This window comes from Parambassis ranga, chromosome 19 (assembly GCF_900634625.1).
Source record: "Parambassis ranga chromosome 19, fParRan2.1, whole genome shotgun sequence".
Classification (NCBI taxonomy): Eukaryota; Metazoa; Chordata; class Actinopteri; family Ambassidae; genus Parambassis; species Parambassis ranga.
In genome coordinates this window covers 109,058-128,555 of record NC_041039.1, presented here as the reverse complement: position 1 = coordinate 128,555, position 19,498 = coordinate 109,058, and the positions used below count along the sequence as shown (strand labels likewise).

At 47.6% G+C, this 19,498-nt stretch overlaps 1 protein-coding gene across 3 annotated transcripts in view; it reads left to right on the top strand.

The window, feature by feature from the left end:
• The window catches only part of LOC114452064 (proline-rich protein 5-like), a 35,423-nt gene that overhangs the window by 12,877 nt on the left and 3,048 nt on the right, over positions 1-19,498 (top strand). For 2 of the 3 annotated variants that reach the window (XM_028431155.1, XM_028431154.1), the window contains exons 3-5: positions 3,109-3,189; positions 3,293-3,341; positions 16,914-16,974. In XM_028431155.1, the coding sequence (XP_028286956.1) occupies positions 3,109-3,189; positions 3,293-3,341; positions 16,914-16,974 (191 nt within the window). Of the gene's footprint in view, positions 1-3,108; positions 3,190-3,292; positions 3,342-16,913; positions 16,975-19,498 lie in introns of those variants that run through there. The other variant, XM_028431157.1, reaches the window with a different exon arrangement.

Below are 19,498 nucleotides of genomic sequence, written 5' to 3'. Positions count from 1 at the left end.
GACTAATGTATCTGCATCGACTGTTGTCCGAGCTTTTGCGAAAGCTGGCATAATTTCTGAACAGCCAGCCAGCAACGACAGTGACAATGACTCTGACAGTGATGAGAGGGAACATGGCATGTTTGAACTTGCAAAGTTGTTTACTGTTTATTGTACATTGTTGTAATAAAGTTCAACTTAACTCACTGTTTTGCTTCCGTTACCCTTTTTATGTTTTAGCATGTGCCTTATAATACGGTGCACCTTGTATGTATGTGTTGAACACAGAAATAGACCCCGTAATTGACACTGTGCCTTATGGTCATGAAAATATGGTATGTATGTATGGTGTGTATCACAGTGACACTCATAGTGTTGTGTGGGACCTCAGGTAGGAGATCCACAAGCAGGGTTCACAAGCAAGTCTTGCTGTACCTGAGCGCCCAGGTCACAGTTCTCTGCTTGCTTCGCTTGGTCACACTGGCCCAGGAGGACTCCCTGATGAGCGAGGGCTTGGGAAGACGAAGGAGGAAAACCCGCTGGATCCATGGTGACCTGTTCTTCTGTTGTGTGGGACTTCAGCTAGGAGCTCCACATGCAGGGTTCACAAGCAAGTCTTTATTCAAAAAGAAAAGTTTAACTCAAAACATCCACTAGGGTGGAAAAAGGCCAACTGGACAGGCACTCCGCAATGGCAGGAATGCAGAGGATGCCGGGGAGGTAGCCTGGGAGGAAAAAAGAATTGAAAGTCAAAAAGACAGCCAGAAAAATACTCAGGAGAGCAGATAGACAAATGGTTCTTATGACATGTGGTTAGCTGTAGAACAGGTGACTGGTGAAGAGAAGTGAGGCAGTGCTGAAGGAGTAATTGATGACAGGTGCGTCTGCTTAGCCCCGGCTCAACCCTGCAGTCACTGCCATCCCAGAGCACCTGAGGAGAAAGAGGAGGAAGATAGAGACACAGCACGACAGTGGCGAGCGGTGGAAGGCTGGAGGGGACCGATGACCGCCGGCTTGATGTGGTAGATGTGGAAGACAGGATGGATCTTCATGGATGGAGGGAGAGACAGTTTCACGGAGACAGGGTTGATTACTTTTATGATCTGAAAGGGCCCAATGAAGCGGAGAGAGGGCTTCCGTGACTCAGTCCGGAGGGAGATGTGTTTAGTGGAGAGGAGGACGGACTGAACTTCACGGAAGGGGGGTGTTGGCAGGTGGCGGCAATTGGTGATGCGCTGATTTTTATCCACCAAGCGGAGGAGCTTGGTGGAGCAAGCTTCGTCTGCCTCCAGACCCGGCGATCCAGGTGGTGCTGGACTGACCGCCAGCCCAAAGACACCTCAAAGGGAGTGATGCCCAAGGCTGCGCTCCGCTGCGTGTGGTGGGCGTATTCGATCCACGGGAGGTGGGTGCTCCAGAGTCTGGTTCGCTTGCTCCGCCTGCCCATTGGTCTGGGGATGCAGAGGACAGACGCACCGATGCTCCCAGTTCCCGGCAGAATGCTTTCCACACCTCTGAGGTGAACTGGGGCCCCCGGTCCGACACAATGTCCATAGGATTCCCGTGAAGGCGGAAGACGTGGAGCACCACTCCCTAAGCTGGGCGAGTGAAATGTACAGCCTTAGAGAACCTATCTACGATGGTGAGGATTACTGTGACTCGTGACAAAGTCCAAGGCAATGTGGGACCAGGGGCGACCAGGCACCGGGAGGGAGCGGAGCTGTCCGACAGGGGGACGGTAAGTTGGAACAAACATACGGTTAGGAGGCCCATTACCTGGATCAGGTTTGGTGTCCTGGGCCTCCAGGATCCGAGCCTCGATCTCCCAGGTGAGCGAGCCGACGACCAGGGTAGGAGGGCTTCGGGTTCCTCTAGAGCGCATATGTCAAAGTCAAGGCCCGAATGAATTATCTATGGCCCCCGGGATATTTGATTAGTATTAGAACCGGCCCGCAGGCCGTAGCCGCCCGCTGGTGTTTTGCACGCACCAATACTACATTTCCCACAATGCAACGGTAACCCGCGAACTCACTGCAGCGCAGCAAGCGGACTTCGGCTTCATCATTCATTACCAGTCAGAGCAGATGTCAACTTTCAGCTACCTCCTCCCCAAAAAATGGCTAAACGGAAGGTGGATGCACCTTCGGTTTAGCGAGAACAGGGGGTTTCAAGCTCGGTGGGAGGCAGAGTACATGTTCACTGAGGTAAATGGCAAACCTGTGTGTCTTCTGTGTGGAGAAGGTTTGGCTGTAATAAAAGAATACAATTTAAGAAGGCACCATGAAACGTCTAAGAAACACACAGACAAAGACAAGAATATGGACACAGAACAAAGGCTACAGAAGAAGAATGTACAGGACATGTGATTTTTCTTTGAAGGCAGTTTGTTCTTGTCTGTGTGCCTGCTGAAAAATGTTTTCCCGATAATTCATTTAATCATTAAATAATACACTGTGTTAGGTCTTGGTTCAATAGGCTATGTGCAATCATTTCAATATGTTTTATTAAACATTGAATCAGTCCGGCCCTCGGCTTATAGCCAACTTGTTTTTTAGGCCCTCTGTGTATTTGACTTTGACATCCCTGCTCTAGAGGAATGGAGGGGAACTTTCATTGGCAGAGGAATACCGAGTCGGAAACCAGGGGATACTGCGGGCTGGTGGACGTCTGGAGATTGGGAGCGACAGGAGCTCTCCAGATGTTACTCCCAAAGGCAATTGTCGAGCTTAATCATGATGAGCGTATCCAAGGACATGGGTGGTTCACTCATCTTTTATTTTTTTCATTGAGTGCTTTCAGGAACGCACCTATCTGAGCAACCTCATTCCATCCGGCCTCCCGCGCAATGCTTGGTGGTGTCACTAAAATAGTGGCGGGACCACAGCCACACCGTGTGACACAGACAAAAGCTTTTAATGACTTACTCCTAAATGTCTTCAAAGGAGGCCAACAAAATTTTATCCTGATTCTTGATTAGGGACATAGCCCCCCCCCCCCCCACACACACACACACACACACACATACACCTTACACCTTCTAACTAGTACTTAACCTATAGCTACTCAGTCCCAATACCAAGTTTGGTACCAAATTTGTTGACCCCTGATGTGTGTTTATGGCTCTTTCAGGGTCCAGTCAGCTGTAAACAAGGTGTTTCACGGTGGAGCTTTGCAGACTAATGAGTTATACACTCTTAATGAGAATATCAGGTAGAACTTCTTTTGTTTCTTAAAAGTAGCCTTTTACATTTAATTATGTTGAGTGCAAGAAACGCTTTTATGCCTTGTGTCTAATGCCTCTGTGTCTTTCCAGATGGCTCCTTAAAACTGAAATGGGTTCTTTCATCAGTGAGTACTTCCAGGTATTTTAACTTCCTGCTTTTTTCAGTCTGAGTGGAGTAACTGATAGTATGTCTTAACAACTGTCTAAAATGAGCTATTCCTGCCTACTTGCATTTGGCACAGCTTTCTTGGGTTTGGTACAGCTGAATGATAATACAGGAATTTTAAAAACAATTTCTAAAGATTTTGTGTAGCCCTGTAGTCAAGTGTTTTTTGTTTGTTTGTTGTTTTTCTGTGACAACAATGTCTATTAGTGCAACCGCATTGTGTGGCAGGATAACATATTCAATTACTTCCTACCAGTGTTGGGGAATAATGGATTATATGTACCGGTGAGTGATGAGTAACTGTTTTCCATTACGGTTAAAATCTAAACAGATGGTAATTAGGGCCCGAGCACCGAATGGTGCAAGAGCCCTATTGAAATGCAAGCATTTATTAGGGCCCGAGCACCGAGTCGTGCGAAGGCCCTATTGTAATTGCTGTGTTTATTATTAGGGCCCGAGTACCGAGTGCTGCGAAGGCCCTATTGTAATTGTAGTGTTTATTATTCTTATTAATTGTGCCACTTTACGCTGCATTTTCGCCCCTTTGCCATGCACGAAAACTCACGAAACTTTGCACACTCGTCAGGGGTGGCGAAAAATTTGGAAAATCTTGGATGGAAAATGGCGATTTTGGCGATTCACACCATTGGTATGCAGACGAACTCCTCTAGAGCTGCTGATCAAAAGTTATCAAAAGCTTTTCTCTAACTTAAAGGGCGTGGCCTCTGTGGCTCACCAAAGTCTGGCGACGATTCAAGATTTCGCCATGGCTCGCATACTTTACCCAAACGTCTTCAAACTCCATATGTTGAAACCCTGACTTACTCATGGCGCCCCCTGCTGGTAACAGGAAATGACCTCTTTTTACTCTGACGTGTTCTGCTCCTACATAGTTGACAGCATCAACTTCATTTCACCTCTAGAACCTTCCCAACTAGTTGGTGAAGCTACACTATGAAGGCCGTGAAGCTGCGTGCAATGGTGTCTGTGTGGCGGTGCACCGACTGTCGTTCCTTCGCCATGAGATTACGTTTGAGTTTTTAATGACCTTAACGACCTTCTATGATCATGAAAATTCATACACACGTTCACGGGGGGCGTGTCCTAGCAACTGATGGGGGTTGCGTAAGTGGGTGGGGCAAATTGGCTCAATGGCGCCCCCTTGAATTTTTAAACACCCCTCTCCATAGGGGTTTTTAGGAGTAGGAAGACAAAAAACGGTACATACACAGAACACGTCCCGATGCACATAAAAGTCTCTTGCACCATTGATCTAGACCACACAGGAAGTCAGCCATTTTGATTTTGGCGGTCAAATTTCAGCTATTTCCACCTTTGGTATGCAGACAAACTCCTCCTAGGGATTTCGACCGATTGACTTCATATTCGGTCGCTGTCACCTAGAGACCATGCTGATCAAAAGTTATCAAAAGCTTTTCTCTAAGTTAAAGGGCGTGGCCGCTGTGGCGTCACTTCGCCATTCATACACGAACAGCTCTCTCTCCTACATACTTGCTCCAAACGGCTTCAAACTTTCTGCACTTAGTCAGAGGCCCGCCCTGAACGTCTCTATGTCATCATGATCTGTGCCGCTCATGGCGCTCCCTTGTGGTGGAGACAGGAAGTGCCATGTTCTACACTGACATGCACTTATCTGTCACTGTTTAATCCTTCCCTGTCATTACACAGCCAAATGAGGATCACAGATTTGAAGTTCTACAGAGACACCTGTTTGGTTTCCTGTATCAGGCTGCCCGTGGCGGTGGCGACTGTCAAACCTTCGCCATGAAACATCAACTGCTTATAACTTCACTGTGCATCGTCCTAAAGTCCTCAAATTTTTTTCATGTCATAACGGTCCATCCCCCAACACGTCTGCATGCTCATGCACCTCACCATCACCTGCACAGCGCCACCTACAGGAAACCGGAAGTAACTGCTTCATGACAATTTTTATGTATTAATCAAATGTTTTTGGAGGTTTGATGCACAGACAGGTCTCCACTATTCTCATGGTGTCTGGCTCCACCCAGTGGACACATAGGGTACTGCAGATGGTATATCACCACCACGGATGCTCCTAAAATCCTCAAATTTTATACATGTGATATAGACCCAACCCCGACCATGTGTGGACATCTGTGGACAGCGCCCCCTACTGTAAACAGGAGGTTACTGCATACTAAAAATTTTTACATATATTGACAGATTTGTTGGTCTGACATGTCTCTGCCTCTGTCTGCCGCTTTTTTCCCACCCCTGGCAAAATCGCCACAGCTCGTGGGGGGAGAGGGGGAGAGAACGGACGGTGTGACGGGGAGGGGGTGGTCGCGCGGAGTGCGAGGGCCTGATCATCGCTGCTTGCAGCTTTAATTAGGGCCCGAGCACCGAGTGGTGCGAAGGCCCTATTGTAATTGGTGGTATTATTAGGGCCCGAGCACCGAGTGGTGCGAAGGCCCTATTGTAATTGTAGGTATTATTATTAGGGCCCGAGCACCGAAAGGTGCAAGGGCAAGGTGCCCTGCAAACATTTGGCTACCCGAAGTGGGCACTCATCAAAGCCACAAAACTCTGCAGGATCTTCAACAACCATGACATCCCGGTCCATTTCAAACCTATGACAACACTGAGACAGAGACTGGTTCACCCGAAGGATAAGATTCCCAGGGAGAAACACAGCCATGTGATATATGCAGTCCAGTGCAGTGAGGAATGCTCTGATCTGTACATTGGAGAAACTAAACAACCACTCCACAGAAGAATGGCTCAGCACAGGAGAGCCACCTCCTCAGGACAAGACTCAGCTGTTCACCTCCACCTCAAAGACAAAGGACACTCCTTTGAGGACAACAATGTTCACATTTTAGACAGGGAGGAAAGGTGGTATGAAAGAGGAGTCAAGGAAGCCATCTATGTTAAGCTGGAAAAACCTTCCCTTAACAGAGGTGGTGGCCTCAGACATCATCTTTCTACCACATTAAGAAAGAAACCTTTATTAGTCCCACAATGGGGAAATTGCATTGCATACAATGCAGTGATTCCATCCATTCCCAGGAAGTTTGCACATACTCACAGTAAGAACAAAGGGCTGTCAACCAGTCCCCCCCCGGCAGTTTCATAGTCGTTAGCCAGTCGTTAGACACACCTGGCCCAGTCAGCCAGAACATCACAGGTAAGTATGGAAACATTTAGTGCTATTGTTTTTTAAGTTTTTTAAGTTTTACCCAGACCCACCCACATAGGTCTGTAACCACATATAAACCATGTTTCCCCACCAAACAGTTAGAACTGATGAAGCTGCTTGGATGAGCAGCGAAACGTCTTCTAGAAAACTCTACAAGTCCAGACGCCTTGCTTCAATCTTCTCTACGTATGATGACCTGGATGACTGAGAATCTTCATCAACATACAGTCATGCTGAACATCGGACACTGCACAGATTGACATGCTGATATGCTACAGTCACTGCACCACCTGCAGGCCGGAGGACCTGTCTTTTGTACATGTGTGTTTTGCTGTACTCTTCTGCCCTGCAGACCACAGCTTGTGATGGTACAGCTGGGAGAGAGGTCGTGGGACGATAGGAGAGGTGGCGGCTGCTGGTCCCGCGGACCGCAAGGGCTGCCAGGGCCCGTCATCGCTGCTTGCAGCTTTAATTAGGGCCCGAGCACCGAAAGGTGCAAGAGCCCTATTGAAATGCAAGCTTTATTATTAGGGCCCGAGCACCGAATGGTGCAAGAGCCCTATTGAAATGCAAGCGTTTATTATTCTCTTTTTTTCTTCCGCGTCATTCGACGCAAATTTGACCCCCTGAACGTGCTCAAAAACTCACCAAATTTGGCACACAGGTCTGGTTCGCGAAAAATGGCGATCTTAAACTGTCACCACGACAGTGACTTGCAAAATGGCTCTACATCGCCCCCTGGAATTTGAAAATATTCAGCGTAACAGCTACAGCCATGAAAATTGGTACGCTGATGTATCGCCTCATGCCAGGAAACATGCCTTTGGAAATAAAATTCCACCCCCTACAGGGCGTCGGCCATCTTGGAAAAACCACGCCATGTTCCAATTTGCACACCCCGCATTTTCGCGAACTCCTCCTAGGGGAATTGCTTGATACAGCTGAAAATTGGTGTGCTTGCCGTTAAGGGGTCAGGGACCAAAAGTTATCAAAAACGCAGCACTTCCTCACACGGTCTGACCACCACCGCCACCAGGAAGTTGACGCTTCACCAACGCACAGGAAATGGATGTGTGCCTGTATCTCCCACATACTTCATCCAATGTGGATGAGAAAAATCAGGCATGCTGAGCCTGTCATTCTGAACAGATTGATATGCTAATGACCAGAAACTCTCATAGCGCCACCTACTGGCAGTATGAATTGTGTTCAGTCTGATTTCCATTTTCCACACCTCGTATTTGGACGAACTCCTCCTAGGGAAATACTCTGACAGACCTGAGATTTTGTCACCTGGTTTTGAAGACATGGCTGAGCAAAAGTTATCAAAAACGCAGCTCGATGTTACACCGTGTGGGCGGGGCCTCGCCACAAAGGTGACCCTTCGCCACCATAGAGAAAGCTGCTGTGTTTCTTGATTTGTTCATCCTACCTGCCTCTTACTCTATCATGACATCAGCCCCTGTACACCTTTTCATATCACCTCATCGTGATATTTGGGCACTTGAATGAGATCTGCTTCCCCGTTTCACCTATAGACATGAAAATTGGTACGCATATGTATCACCTCTAGACAAGAAGTCTCTTGGAGGTATCCTCCAAAACGCACAGGAAGTCCGCCATTTTACAATACCTGCGCCATTTTGCATTTTTCACTCCCCGCGCTTTTACGAACTCCTCCTACAGGATTTCTACAATCCGCCTGAAACTTGGTCTGCTTACTCTTAAGGCATTAGGGACCAAAAGTTATCAAAAACGCAGCACGTCGTCACACGGTCTGGCCGTGGTGCCTCCACAAAGTTGACCCTTCGCCAACGCACAGGAAATACATCTATTTTTGGCTGTATCTCCCTCATACTTCATCCTATGTGGATGAAACTTTACAGTCATGCTGAACATCAGACGCTGCACAGATTGACATGCTGACATGCTATGGTCACTGCGCCACCTACTGACCGGAGGACCTGTCTTTTGTACATGTGTGTTTTGCTGTACTCTTCTGCCCTGCAGACCACAGCTCGTGCCGGTACAGCTGGGAGAGAGGTCGTGGGACGATAGGGGAGGCGGCGGCTGCTGGTCCCACGGACCGCAAGGGCTGCGAGGGCCCGTCATCGCTGCTTGCAGCTTTAATTATTATTATTATTCCGTATTTTTGTTCCGGGTCCGGTATCGCGATTTTGCCCCCCTGAACGTGCTCAAAAACTCACCAAACTTGGCACAAAATTGTCCCCCGACGAAAATCGCAATTTGACACTGTCGCCATTGGCGGGCGTGACCACATGCCTCTGCAGCGCCCCCTAAAGTGTGAAAATATTCACCGCAAGTGCTACAGACCTGCAACTCGGTACACTGATGTATCGCCTCGTGACAAGAAAAAAAGCATCTTGGACGAAAATTCCACGATGTACAGGAAGTCCGCCATTTTGAAAAAACCACGCCATGTTCCAATTTGCACATCCCGCAGTTTTGCGAACTCCTCCTACGGGAATTGCTTGATACGGCTGAAAATTGGTGCGCTCACCCTTCAGCGGTCAGGGAACAAAAGTTATCAAAAACGCAGCACTTCGTCACACGGTCTGGCTGTGGCGCCACCACGAAGTTGACCCTTCACCAACGCACAGGAAATAGATATATTTGTCCCTGTATCTCCCACATGCTTCATCCAATGTGGATGAAAAAAATCTGGCATGCTGAGCCTGCCATTCTGAACAGATTGATATGCTAATGACCACAAACTCTCATAGCGCCACCTACTGGCTGGAACTTGGTGCTGCTCACCTGCTCCACAGCAGCACCGTCGATGGTCAGAGGGGTGTGCTGACTGTGTGCTCTCCTGTAGTCCACAACCATCTCCTTTGTCTTCTCCACATTCAGGGAGAGGTTGTGGTCTGTGCACCACTCGGCCAGAAGGTGCACCTCATTCCTGTATTGTGTTTCATCTCCACCGGAGATGAGACCCACCACAGTTGTGTCGTCCGCAAACTTCACAAAGATGTTGGTGTTGTGTGTTGGCGTGCAGTCATGGGTCAGCAGAGTGAAGAGGAGGGGGCTCAGCACACATCCTTGGGGAGCCCCGGTGTTCATTATGATGGTGCTGGATGTGTTTCTGCCGACCCGCACTGTCTGAGGTCTCCCGGTGAGGAAGTCCAGCAGCCAGTTGCACAGCAAGGAGTTCAGCCCCAGCTGGTCCAGTTTGTTGATGAGCTGCTGTGGGATGATGGTGTTGAATGCTGAGCTGAAGTCTATGAACAGCATTCGAACGTATGAGTCTTTATTTTCCAGGTGGGTGAGAGCTGTGTGGAGTGCTGTGGAAACAGCATCACTGGTTGACCGGTTGGCCCGATATGCAAACTGGAAGGGGTCCAGAGAGGGAGGGAGGGCCGTCTTGATGTGTTTCATGACTAACCGTTCAAAGCACTTCATGATGATGGGTGTGAGTGCTACTGGACGGTAGTCATTGAAGCAGGCGGGGGTGGACTTCTTTGGCACAGGGATGATCGTGGTGGCTTTGAAGCAGGTGGGGACAACAGCCTGGCTCAGTGAGATGTTGAAGATGTCTGTAAACACCTCAGCGAGCTCCTCAGCACAGTCTCTGAGCACACGGCCAGGTATGTTGTCAGGACCAGGAGCTTTGCGTGCATTGATCTGGCTGAGAGATGTCTTCATGCTGGCTTGGGACAGGGAAAATACCTGGTCAGTGGGAGAGGATGTGATCTTTTGTGCAGGAGTGCTGTTGAGTGCTTCAAAGCGTCCGAAGAAGTCATTCAGCTGGTTCAGCAGAGAGCTGTTGCTGTCACAGGTCTGTGGTGGGGGCTTGTAGTCTGTGATGGTCTGTATCCCCCGCCACAGGCTCCGGGTGTCCCTGCTGTCGCTGAAGTGGTGGGCAACCCTCCTGGAGTACTGTCTCTTCGCCTTCCTGATGCCACGGGACAGGTCGGCTCTGGCTAACCTTAGGCTGGTGTCGTCGCCAATGCATTTGGTGATGTAAGCAGTGACAGTCTCTGAGTACTCTTGGAGGTCAGTGCAGTTGTTGTGGGTTGCAGCCTGCTTAAACACATCCCAGTCTGTTGTGCTGAAACAGTCCTGTAAAGCTCCTGTGGCTCCCTCCGGCCACACTCTCACTTCTTTTCGGACCGGTTTGGCAACTTTTACCAGTGGTCTGTATGCTGGCATTAGCATAACAGTGATGTGATCAGAAGCTCCGAGGTGGGGGAGGGGGAGGGCTTTGTACGCGCCTCTCTGGGTGGTGTAAACATTGTCCAGTGTGTTTTTGCCACGAGTTGGAAAGTCTATGTGTTTGTAAAGTTTTGGAAACACAGTTTTGGGGTCTGCATGGTTGAAATCACCTGCCAGGATGAGAAAAGCATCCGGGTGGGCTGTCTGCTGCTCACTGACCTGCAGGTAGAGCTCATTCAGTGCGTCGCTCCTGTTGTTGTTGCTGGAGCTTGGCGGGATGTACGCAGCTACAAGCAGTATAGCTGTAAACTCCCGTGGCAGGTAAAACGGCCAGCACTTTATAATTATAAGCTCCGCAAGTGGCGAGCAGTGTTTGGAGACCACAGCAGCGTCCCGACACCAAGAGTCATTGATATAAACACAGAGCCCGCCGCCGCGGGTCTTACCTCCTTCAACCAAGGCTCTGTCCGCTCTGAAACACGCTAGGCGGTCGAGCTGAATGGCGGACTCCGGGATGCTGTCATTCAGCCATGTTTCCGTAAACACAAACACAAAACACTCCCTTATAGTCCTCTGTGTGGCGCGAAGTAGCCGGATATAGTCCATTTTATTGTCCAAAGAGCGTACGTTGGCCAGTACGATGCTAGGGATGGCCGGCCCTCTTCTGCTTCCTTTCACACCGTCTGTGGCGCTTCCACTGCGGGCGAGATGGTGTTGCAGGGGCCGGTAGAGGTGCCGGCAGGCGGAGTAGTCCACAGTCCTGTAGCTCTTCAGCGAGTGCAGGGTCTAACTCAACATTTACAGTTCTGCTGATGTTAAAAAGTAGCTCACGGCTGTATGTGCGCTTCCTGACATACAAACACGGCGATGACTTGCTATAAGTCTGCGGCACGTGTAACATAGAACACGAAAACAACAAAGGTTGAGGAGTGTGTTTTTTTTTTACTATTCTTCCAAAAGTGCATCGGTGAGGTCACACACTGATGTTGGTCGAGAAGGCCTGGCTTTCAGTCTCCGCTCCAATTCATCCCAAAGGTGTCAGAGGCATCATTCACACGCCCAACTCTTCTGAGATAAGTGTGGCACTATTCACACTCCCTTCTCTACACCCAAGCACACGTGGAGCGACAGAAGAACAAGGAAGCACGCCTAGCACATCCTCCAACAAGTAGGATTTCACGCTCGGGTAGCCTCTACTCATTCAGCACCAACCAAGTCTTCCTCCGACTGGGTCGGATTTCACGTGAGACAATAGCTGCAGGAGCCACCCGGCAGAGCCAAGGCTACAGCAGCCACGCTACCGCAGCCAACGTAAAAGGAAACTACGCAGCAATCCCGAGAGGAGCCCGTAGACCAGCTCTCGTGCTGTAGCAGGCAGACAATACTGCGTTTACCCTGTCTCCTTCACACGCACATGTTTCTTTAAATCTGAAATGAACCACGTCCTGACTGCTTAATGCCATGGAAATCAAGGAATCGAGGATGCCACGGTGCCAATCAGTGTGTGGCCACCACAGGTGGTGTGTCTTAAAGAGTATCCACGTCAACTGCTCCAGTGGGGATCAGTCCCCCTACATATGGAATATGTAGGGTGGAGAGATGCGTCTCACTTTTTTAACTAAAACTTGCAGTAAATCGGCAGCAGATGCTAAAAAAAACTGAGATAAGTCCACAGGTGTGGTATATCTGATGTTCATGAGCTCTTCTCTCGTGTAAGAGCATGCTGACGCACAAAAAAAAACAAAACAGAGCGCACAAAAACACCAGGGCGTCCGTACTCAGTGCCATCTTGGAAAATCCTCTTCATCTTACGAATGTTTCCTTGCTCCACCCCAGGCTCTGCCATCTGATCAAGGTTTTGTCTCACATACATGATACCTGTTTCCATGCACAACAGCAAGTATGGAAATATACTCTGACAAATTTATACAGTAAAATAAAAAAATAACAAAAAAAGATTGGCTTTATTTAACCAGGACCTTCTGCATGCACTAGTGTGGTTTACAGCCGAGTTTAAACTGGCATGAGCAATGAGGAATGAGCAATCAGCACCTCCAAATCCAAGACCATGGTTTTTGACCGGAAAAGGTGGCTTGCCCTTTTCATGCTCTCACCTATGGTCATGAGCTGTGGGTCATATCTGAAAGGACAAGATCATGAATACAAGCGGCTGAATGGGTTTCATTTGCAGGGTGGCTTCAAGCTCCCTTAGTGAATAAAGGCTGTTCCATACTCCGCAAGACAAAGAACAGAGAACTCGCTCCACGGGTGGTAAGAGATAAAAAAAAAAGTTATTTTCGGCACGGAGGTACCATACGTGTGTGTGCAGAACTCCTCATACGGCCCGCCCACTGCAGCGCACGCCAGACACCAAACAGGAACAACATCACACACAGCCCACCTCCAGTGTTTGCGAACAGAGGAAGGTACAGCAGCTGACATTATGGATTTTGCAGCTTTGTTAAAGGAGATGGACGAGGAGACGAACATGTGTAAAGAGGAAGAAGAAGAGGAGTTTTTGCTGCTATTCACGGAGATTGCGAGAAAAAGGCAACGTAGATGGCACGTTCGGCCACTCAATGCAACGAGAGTCGAGCAGGGAGAGTACAGAGTCCAAACTATAAGGAAAGATTTTACTGAGTTTTTTAACACACCACAAGGACTTGTGCCATGGCAAGAGGGCATTATACAGAGAGGGTGCCTGCAACAGCGTGAGATGTCCGGTGATGAGTTGTGAAAATGCGACATTAAAAGTAACAATAGCAAAGATTCAGTGTTTGTTCCTGCAATACTTCAAACTGTCCGGTGATGAGTTGTGAAGATGCGACATTAAAAGTTACAATAGCAAAGATTCATTGTGCTAGCCTTTATGACCACATTTGCACATCTACTGTGTTTCAATGTGCCTGCAATACTTTAATCTGTCCGGTGATGAGTTGTGAAAATGCACCATCAAAAGCAACAATAGCAAAAATTCAGTGTTTGTGCTAGCCTTTATGACCACATTTGCACATCTACTGTGTTCCAATGTTGCTAATCAAGCAAATTGTGTAGCCTACAGAGATTGTTAACGAGCCTATTATGCCCGGGTATGTAGGAGTATATAGAATGGTAATAACAGTCACCATCTGGTATGTGTGAATGGCTGTCTGGAGTTATTGGTGACAAATCACCCTGACTAGCCCTTCTTTCTTTTATTGCTCATCATGCAAAACCATTATGGTCTTATAAAATGCAAAAATGCACTTTGGTACTGAAAACACACGTTTATTGATAAAAAAAAGGGGGGGCATATATACAGGGACACATGAATGATAACATTCTAAAATGCAGCATTGTCTTGTTCGACCTCTTGCTCAGTTTCGTACATGAGGTTCTGCAACTGCCTCTTGGAATTTTCTGAGCGCATGTGGTGGTAGTGATAAAATCAGCAACATGAAGCACATATCTGCCACAGGGGTCCGTCAACTGCCTCCTCATCTGTCCCGCCTGCAGCATCACTTTTTCCCGTTCTGCCCTTCGTTTGTCCAGGATTGCAAGAGCACCTTCGAAATCCAGACATGACTGATTGCCTCGCTTCCTCCATGTTGGCCATGGAGATGGTGAAGTTGCGGGCAGAGGAACTGTGTGTTCATGCAGCGGAGTGGATGCCACAAGCGGCGCAGCATCCAGTACTGTGTACTCCAGCTCTGATATGCTGCTTGCGTCTGTGGTGCATGATCCCCCCTCTTCCGGTCCGCTACAAATTCCTGAGAAGCAAATTAATAAAACCGGTGTTACAACCCAAGACACACAACTGATATTAATTTTGACATCACACATGTTTAAAAGTACCGCTTACCTCGTTTTGTGTATCCAGGTCGTTGTTGGTTGTTGTTTCCTGGTGTTTCACGTGAGGTTCGAGCCACTGTAACGCCGTGTATACTACAGGGAATTTCTTGCCACCGGGATCACCACTTTTACTATTCTGCACACAGCGTTTTGCCTTTGCAAATTTGTCGCGCAGGTAGCGCCACACACTTCTGTGCAAAGTATCGTTGCTATCTCCTTCCAGTTGTTGGCCATCAGCATGTCTTTGTAGGTCCTCAGCGATGTATTGTAGAGATGCTCGTATCTCCTCACTGCCTCAGCAAGCTGCTCCTCAAAAACATCCATTGTTGAATTAATTAAATCTGTTGAATCAGTGCTGTTTATACACCTACCTATATACCTGGAAAGGCTCTTGCGCTTCTCCACATTCCGACCAATCACAGCATGGTTGCCGCACAGCCTTGAAAGAAAAAGTTCGGCCTGGACCCTGTGCACAAGAGTGCGGAACAGCGGGCGGTCCGAGACAAAAAATGACGTCATTTTGTGGGCGTAACGTCTGCAGGGGGGAGAAAGTTCTTTGTCTCGCGGAGTATGGATCCAGCTTAAGATTGTGTGAAGGGTAGAGCTGCTCCTTCACATTAACAGGAGTCAGGTAAGGTGGTTCAGGCATCTGTTCTGGATTCCCCCTGGATGCCTCCCCTGGGAGGTATTTCAGTCATGTGCTATTGGGGTAAGACCCCCGGGAAGACCTAGGATACGAGAGAGGGAAGTCCAGTTTAATGGAAAGAATGGAAAATATGAATGAATTTTAAATATGAATGAATTTTAAATGAAAAGTTGACATTAACCAAAATTCAACAAAGAAAAATCAAACTATTAAACTAAGGCAATAGCAGAGGAGGATTGGCACCCAGTGGTGCTGCAATCGAGCAGGATGAATGACAGAAAAGTTTTTCTCTTTGTGTCATTCACCTTTCACAGCCGCCACCCCCCTATCGTCCCAGGACCTCTCTCCCCTGGTACCGGCACAAGCTGTGGTCTGCAGGGCAGAGGAGTACACCAAAACATGCAAATAAAAAAGACAGGTCCTCCAGCCAGTAGGTGGTGCTGTGACTGTAGCATATCAGCATATCAATGTGTGCAGAGTCGGATGTTTAGCATTGTGAAAAATGCAAAATGGCAATTTCTGTTGCATTAGTTCTAGTTTTACCAGTTATTTCCTGTTTTATTTTGTAGTCACTGTTCTCCCTCTTGTTTCTGGTGTTTTGACTTCCCCTTCCTCATGTGTGTTTCTTCCTCCTCCTGTTGATTACCTGCTCCGCCCTAATGTGTCTCACCTGTGTCCTATTGTCTTCCCTCCCTCCTTTGTAGAAAGTCTGTGTGTTTCTTCCCTTGCGTTGCCAGTTCGTCTTGGGAGTAATCCAAGAGTTCTAGCCTTTCTTCAGCCTGTTGGTTTCTGTGAGTAGTTTGCTGTTTCAGCTTTCAGCCCTGTGTTTTTGGATTCTTTGTGTTTGACGTCACTTGGATTTTGGAACTACGCTTTTTGCCTTTTCTTCTTTTGTTTACGCTGACTGATCACCCGTGTACCAACACCTAGCAGCATTAAAAGAACTGAGTTTGTTTTCACCTCCAGCCTCGTCTGCATTTGTGTCCGCCATCTTACAATCCCTGACACCAACAGTAGTATTTGACAGGGGGAGTTTATTTGAATTTTATTTCATGTATTTCTTTTCTATGTGAAAATAATAAGGCTATTAAATGTCAAACATCTATGTGTCTATGTGTGGTTGACAGGTGTGCCCTGTTGCTGATTGGCTGTTTGGATACTACTGAAAAATCGCAAAACCTTGGTCTCTTTGTCATCTTCTAGCTCTGCCATACTTTCATGCAGAAATGTCATTCGAGGTTTAAAGGCAGTGTTTGTGTTTCTATTTCTTCATTGTTTTTCAGATGCTGAACTTTGCGTTGCATAATCATTTTGGCACACTCTACCGGTGATGTTATTTTTCACAATAAAATAATAAAATAATTGAAGTTGGAATTTAAATAAATCAAGAAGAAGCAAGGAGATTCAGTGTTAAAAGTGTTTTCCCTTTGTGTCACTTACCTTTCACACTTTAGAAATGACAATTAAAATCCCGTTTTACTTTGAATTTTTTACAGACATTCCAGAGAGTGTCCTCCCCTTTCTCTGTATGTATGTCTCTACAGTTTTTGCTGCCATGCCTGACCAAACTATTTTTTCTACACTGCTTGGCATTTCCCAAGGGCTGCATGTAATAGTCGTTTGTATGTGTCATTCTTTTTCATTGAGGATTCATTGAGGATTCAGTCTAAAAAAAGTCTGTATATTTTGTGTATTTTGTGTGTTGTAGAACCAGCTGCTGACACGGGGTCTGTCTGGACTCCTGGAACAGATTCTCCTCCACAGCACAGGTTAGTCTTATAGAAATCTGACTTAATCATTATGAAGCATTAACGTCCCCGTCATAAAAACCACCTATAAAACATACTAGTTTTATAAAAGTACCAAAAAATATACAATAATTAAAGCTGCAAGCAGCAACGACGGGCCCTTGCACTCGTTGCGGTCCGTGGAACTCGCAGTTGCCACCCTCATTCTAGGGGTCGCTGCTGAGCCATGTGGCCAGGCACGGAACAAGAATAGGGAATAATAATAATAATGCAAGCAGCCAGCAGCCGCCGCCTCTCCTATCGGCCCACAACCTCTCTCCCAGCTGTACAGGCACGAGCTGTGGTCTGCAGGGCAGAAGAGTACAGCAAAACACACATGTAAAAAAGACAGGTCCTCTGGCCAGTAGGTGGCGCAGTGACTGTAGCATATCAGCACGTCAATCTGTGCAGTGTCCGATGTTCAGCATGACTGTAAAGTTTCATCCACATAGGATGAAGTATGTGGGAGACACAGCCAAAAATACATGTATTTCCTGTGCGTTGGCGAAGGGTCAAATTTGTGGCGGCGCCACGGCCAGACCGTGTGACGACGTGCTGCGTTTTTGATAACTTTTGGTCCCTAATGCCTTAAGAGTAAGCAAACCAAGTTTCAGGTGGATCGGAGAAGTCCTCTACGAGGAGTTCGTAAAAGTGCGGAGAGTGAAAACTGCAAAATGGTGCAGTTTTTTCAAAATGGCGGATTTCCTGTACGTTTTAGAGGATACCTCCAAGAGACTTTTTTTCTTGTCTAGAGGTGATACATATGTGTACCAATTTTCGAGTGTGTAGGTCAAACGGGGAAGCAGATCTCATTCCAGGGGGCGCTACGGAGCCATGTGGCCACGCCCACATATGCCAATGAGGTGATATGAAAAGGTGTACAGGGGCTGATGTCATGATAGAGTAAGAGGCAGGTAGGATGAACAAATCTAGAAACACAGAAGCTTTTTCTATGGTGGCGAAGGGTCACCTTTGTGGCGATGCCCCGCCCACACGGTGTAACATCGAGCTGCGTTTTTGATAACTTTTGCTCAGCCATGTCTTCAGAACCATGTGACCATTCGGTGCTCGGGCCCTAATAAACGCTTGCATTTCAATAGGGCTCTTGCACCATTCGGTGCTCGGGCCGTAATTAAAGCTGCAAGCAGCGATGATCGGGCCCTCGCACTCCGCGCGATCGCCCCCTCCCGTCACACCATCCCTTCCCTGCCCCGCTCCCCCCACGAGCTGCGGCGATTTTGCCAGCGGTGGGAAAAAAGCGGTTGGGTATGTATCACATGTAAAAAATCTGAGGATTTTAGGAGCATCCTTGGTGGAGTTATACCAGCTGCAGTACCCTATGTGTCCACTGGGTGGAGCCAGACCCCATGAGAATAGTGGAGTCTGTGTATCAAACATCCAAAAACATTGGATTCATACATAAAAACTGTCAAACAGCAGTTACTTCCGGTTTCCTGTAGGTGGCGCTGTGCAGGTGACTCATAAGCATGCAGACGTGTCCGGGGACAGACCGTTATTGCATGAAAAAAATTTGAGGGTGTTAGGACGATGTACGGCGAAGTTATAAGCAGTTGATGTTTGATGGCGAAGGTGCGACAGTCGCCACCGCCACGGGCAGCCTGATACAGGAAACTACACAGGTGTCTCTGTGGGAGTTCAAGTCTGGATCCTCATTTGGCTGTGTAATGTCGGGGATGAATTAAACAGTGTGAGAGAAGCGCATGTCAGTGTAGAACATGGCACTTCCTGTCTCCCCCTCAAGGAGACAGATCATGATGACATAGAGACGTTCAGGACGGGGCTCTGACCACATGCAGAAAGTTTGAAGCTGTTTGGAGCAAGTATGTAGGAGAGAGAGCTGTTCGTGTATGAATGGCGAAGTGACATCACAGTGGCCACGCCCTTTAACTTAGAGAAAAGCTTTTGATAGCTTTTGATCAGCATGGTTTCTAGGTGACAGCGACCGAATATGAAGTTAATCGGTCGAAATCCCTAGGAGGAGTTTGTCCGCACACCAAAGGTGGAAATCGCTGAAATTTGACCGGCAAAATCAAAATGGCTGACTTCCTGTGTGGTCTAGATCAATGGTGCAAGAGACTTTTATGTGCGTCTGTACGTGCTCTGTGTGTGTGCCGATTTTTATCTTCCTACTCCAAAAAAACCCCTATGGAGAGGGGTATTTTAAAAATTCAAGGGGGCGCCATTGAGCACACATCTGTGTCTATGTGTGGTTTACAGGTGTGCCCTGATGCTGATTGGCTGTTTGGAAGAGGTTCAGATACCACTGAAAAAGTTAGAATTCAAATAAATCAAGAAGAAGCAAGGAGATTCAGTGTTAAAAGTACTTGTGCTTTTCGTGGCGTAAATGCACAGTAGGTCAACCCGTTGTTTTCCAAACAGTCTGCAGTGAAAATATCCAGGTCTTTACTTCATCTAGGAGTGGAGTTATTAGCTTATTTGTTGATGAAGATTCATGTAGGATTTGAACTCATGATTAACAGCACAC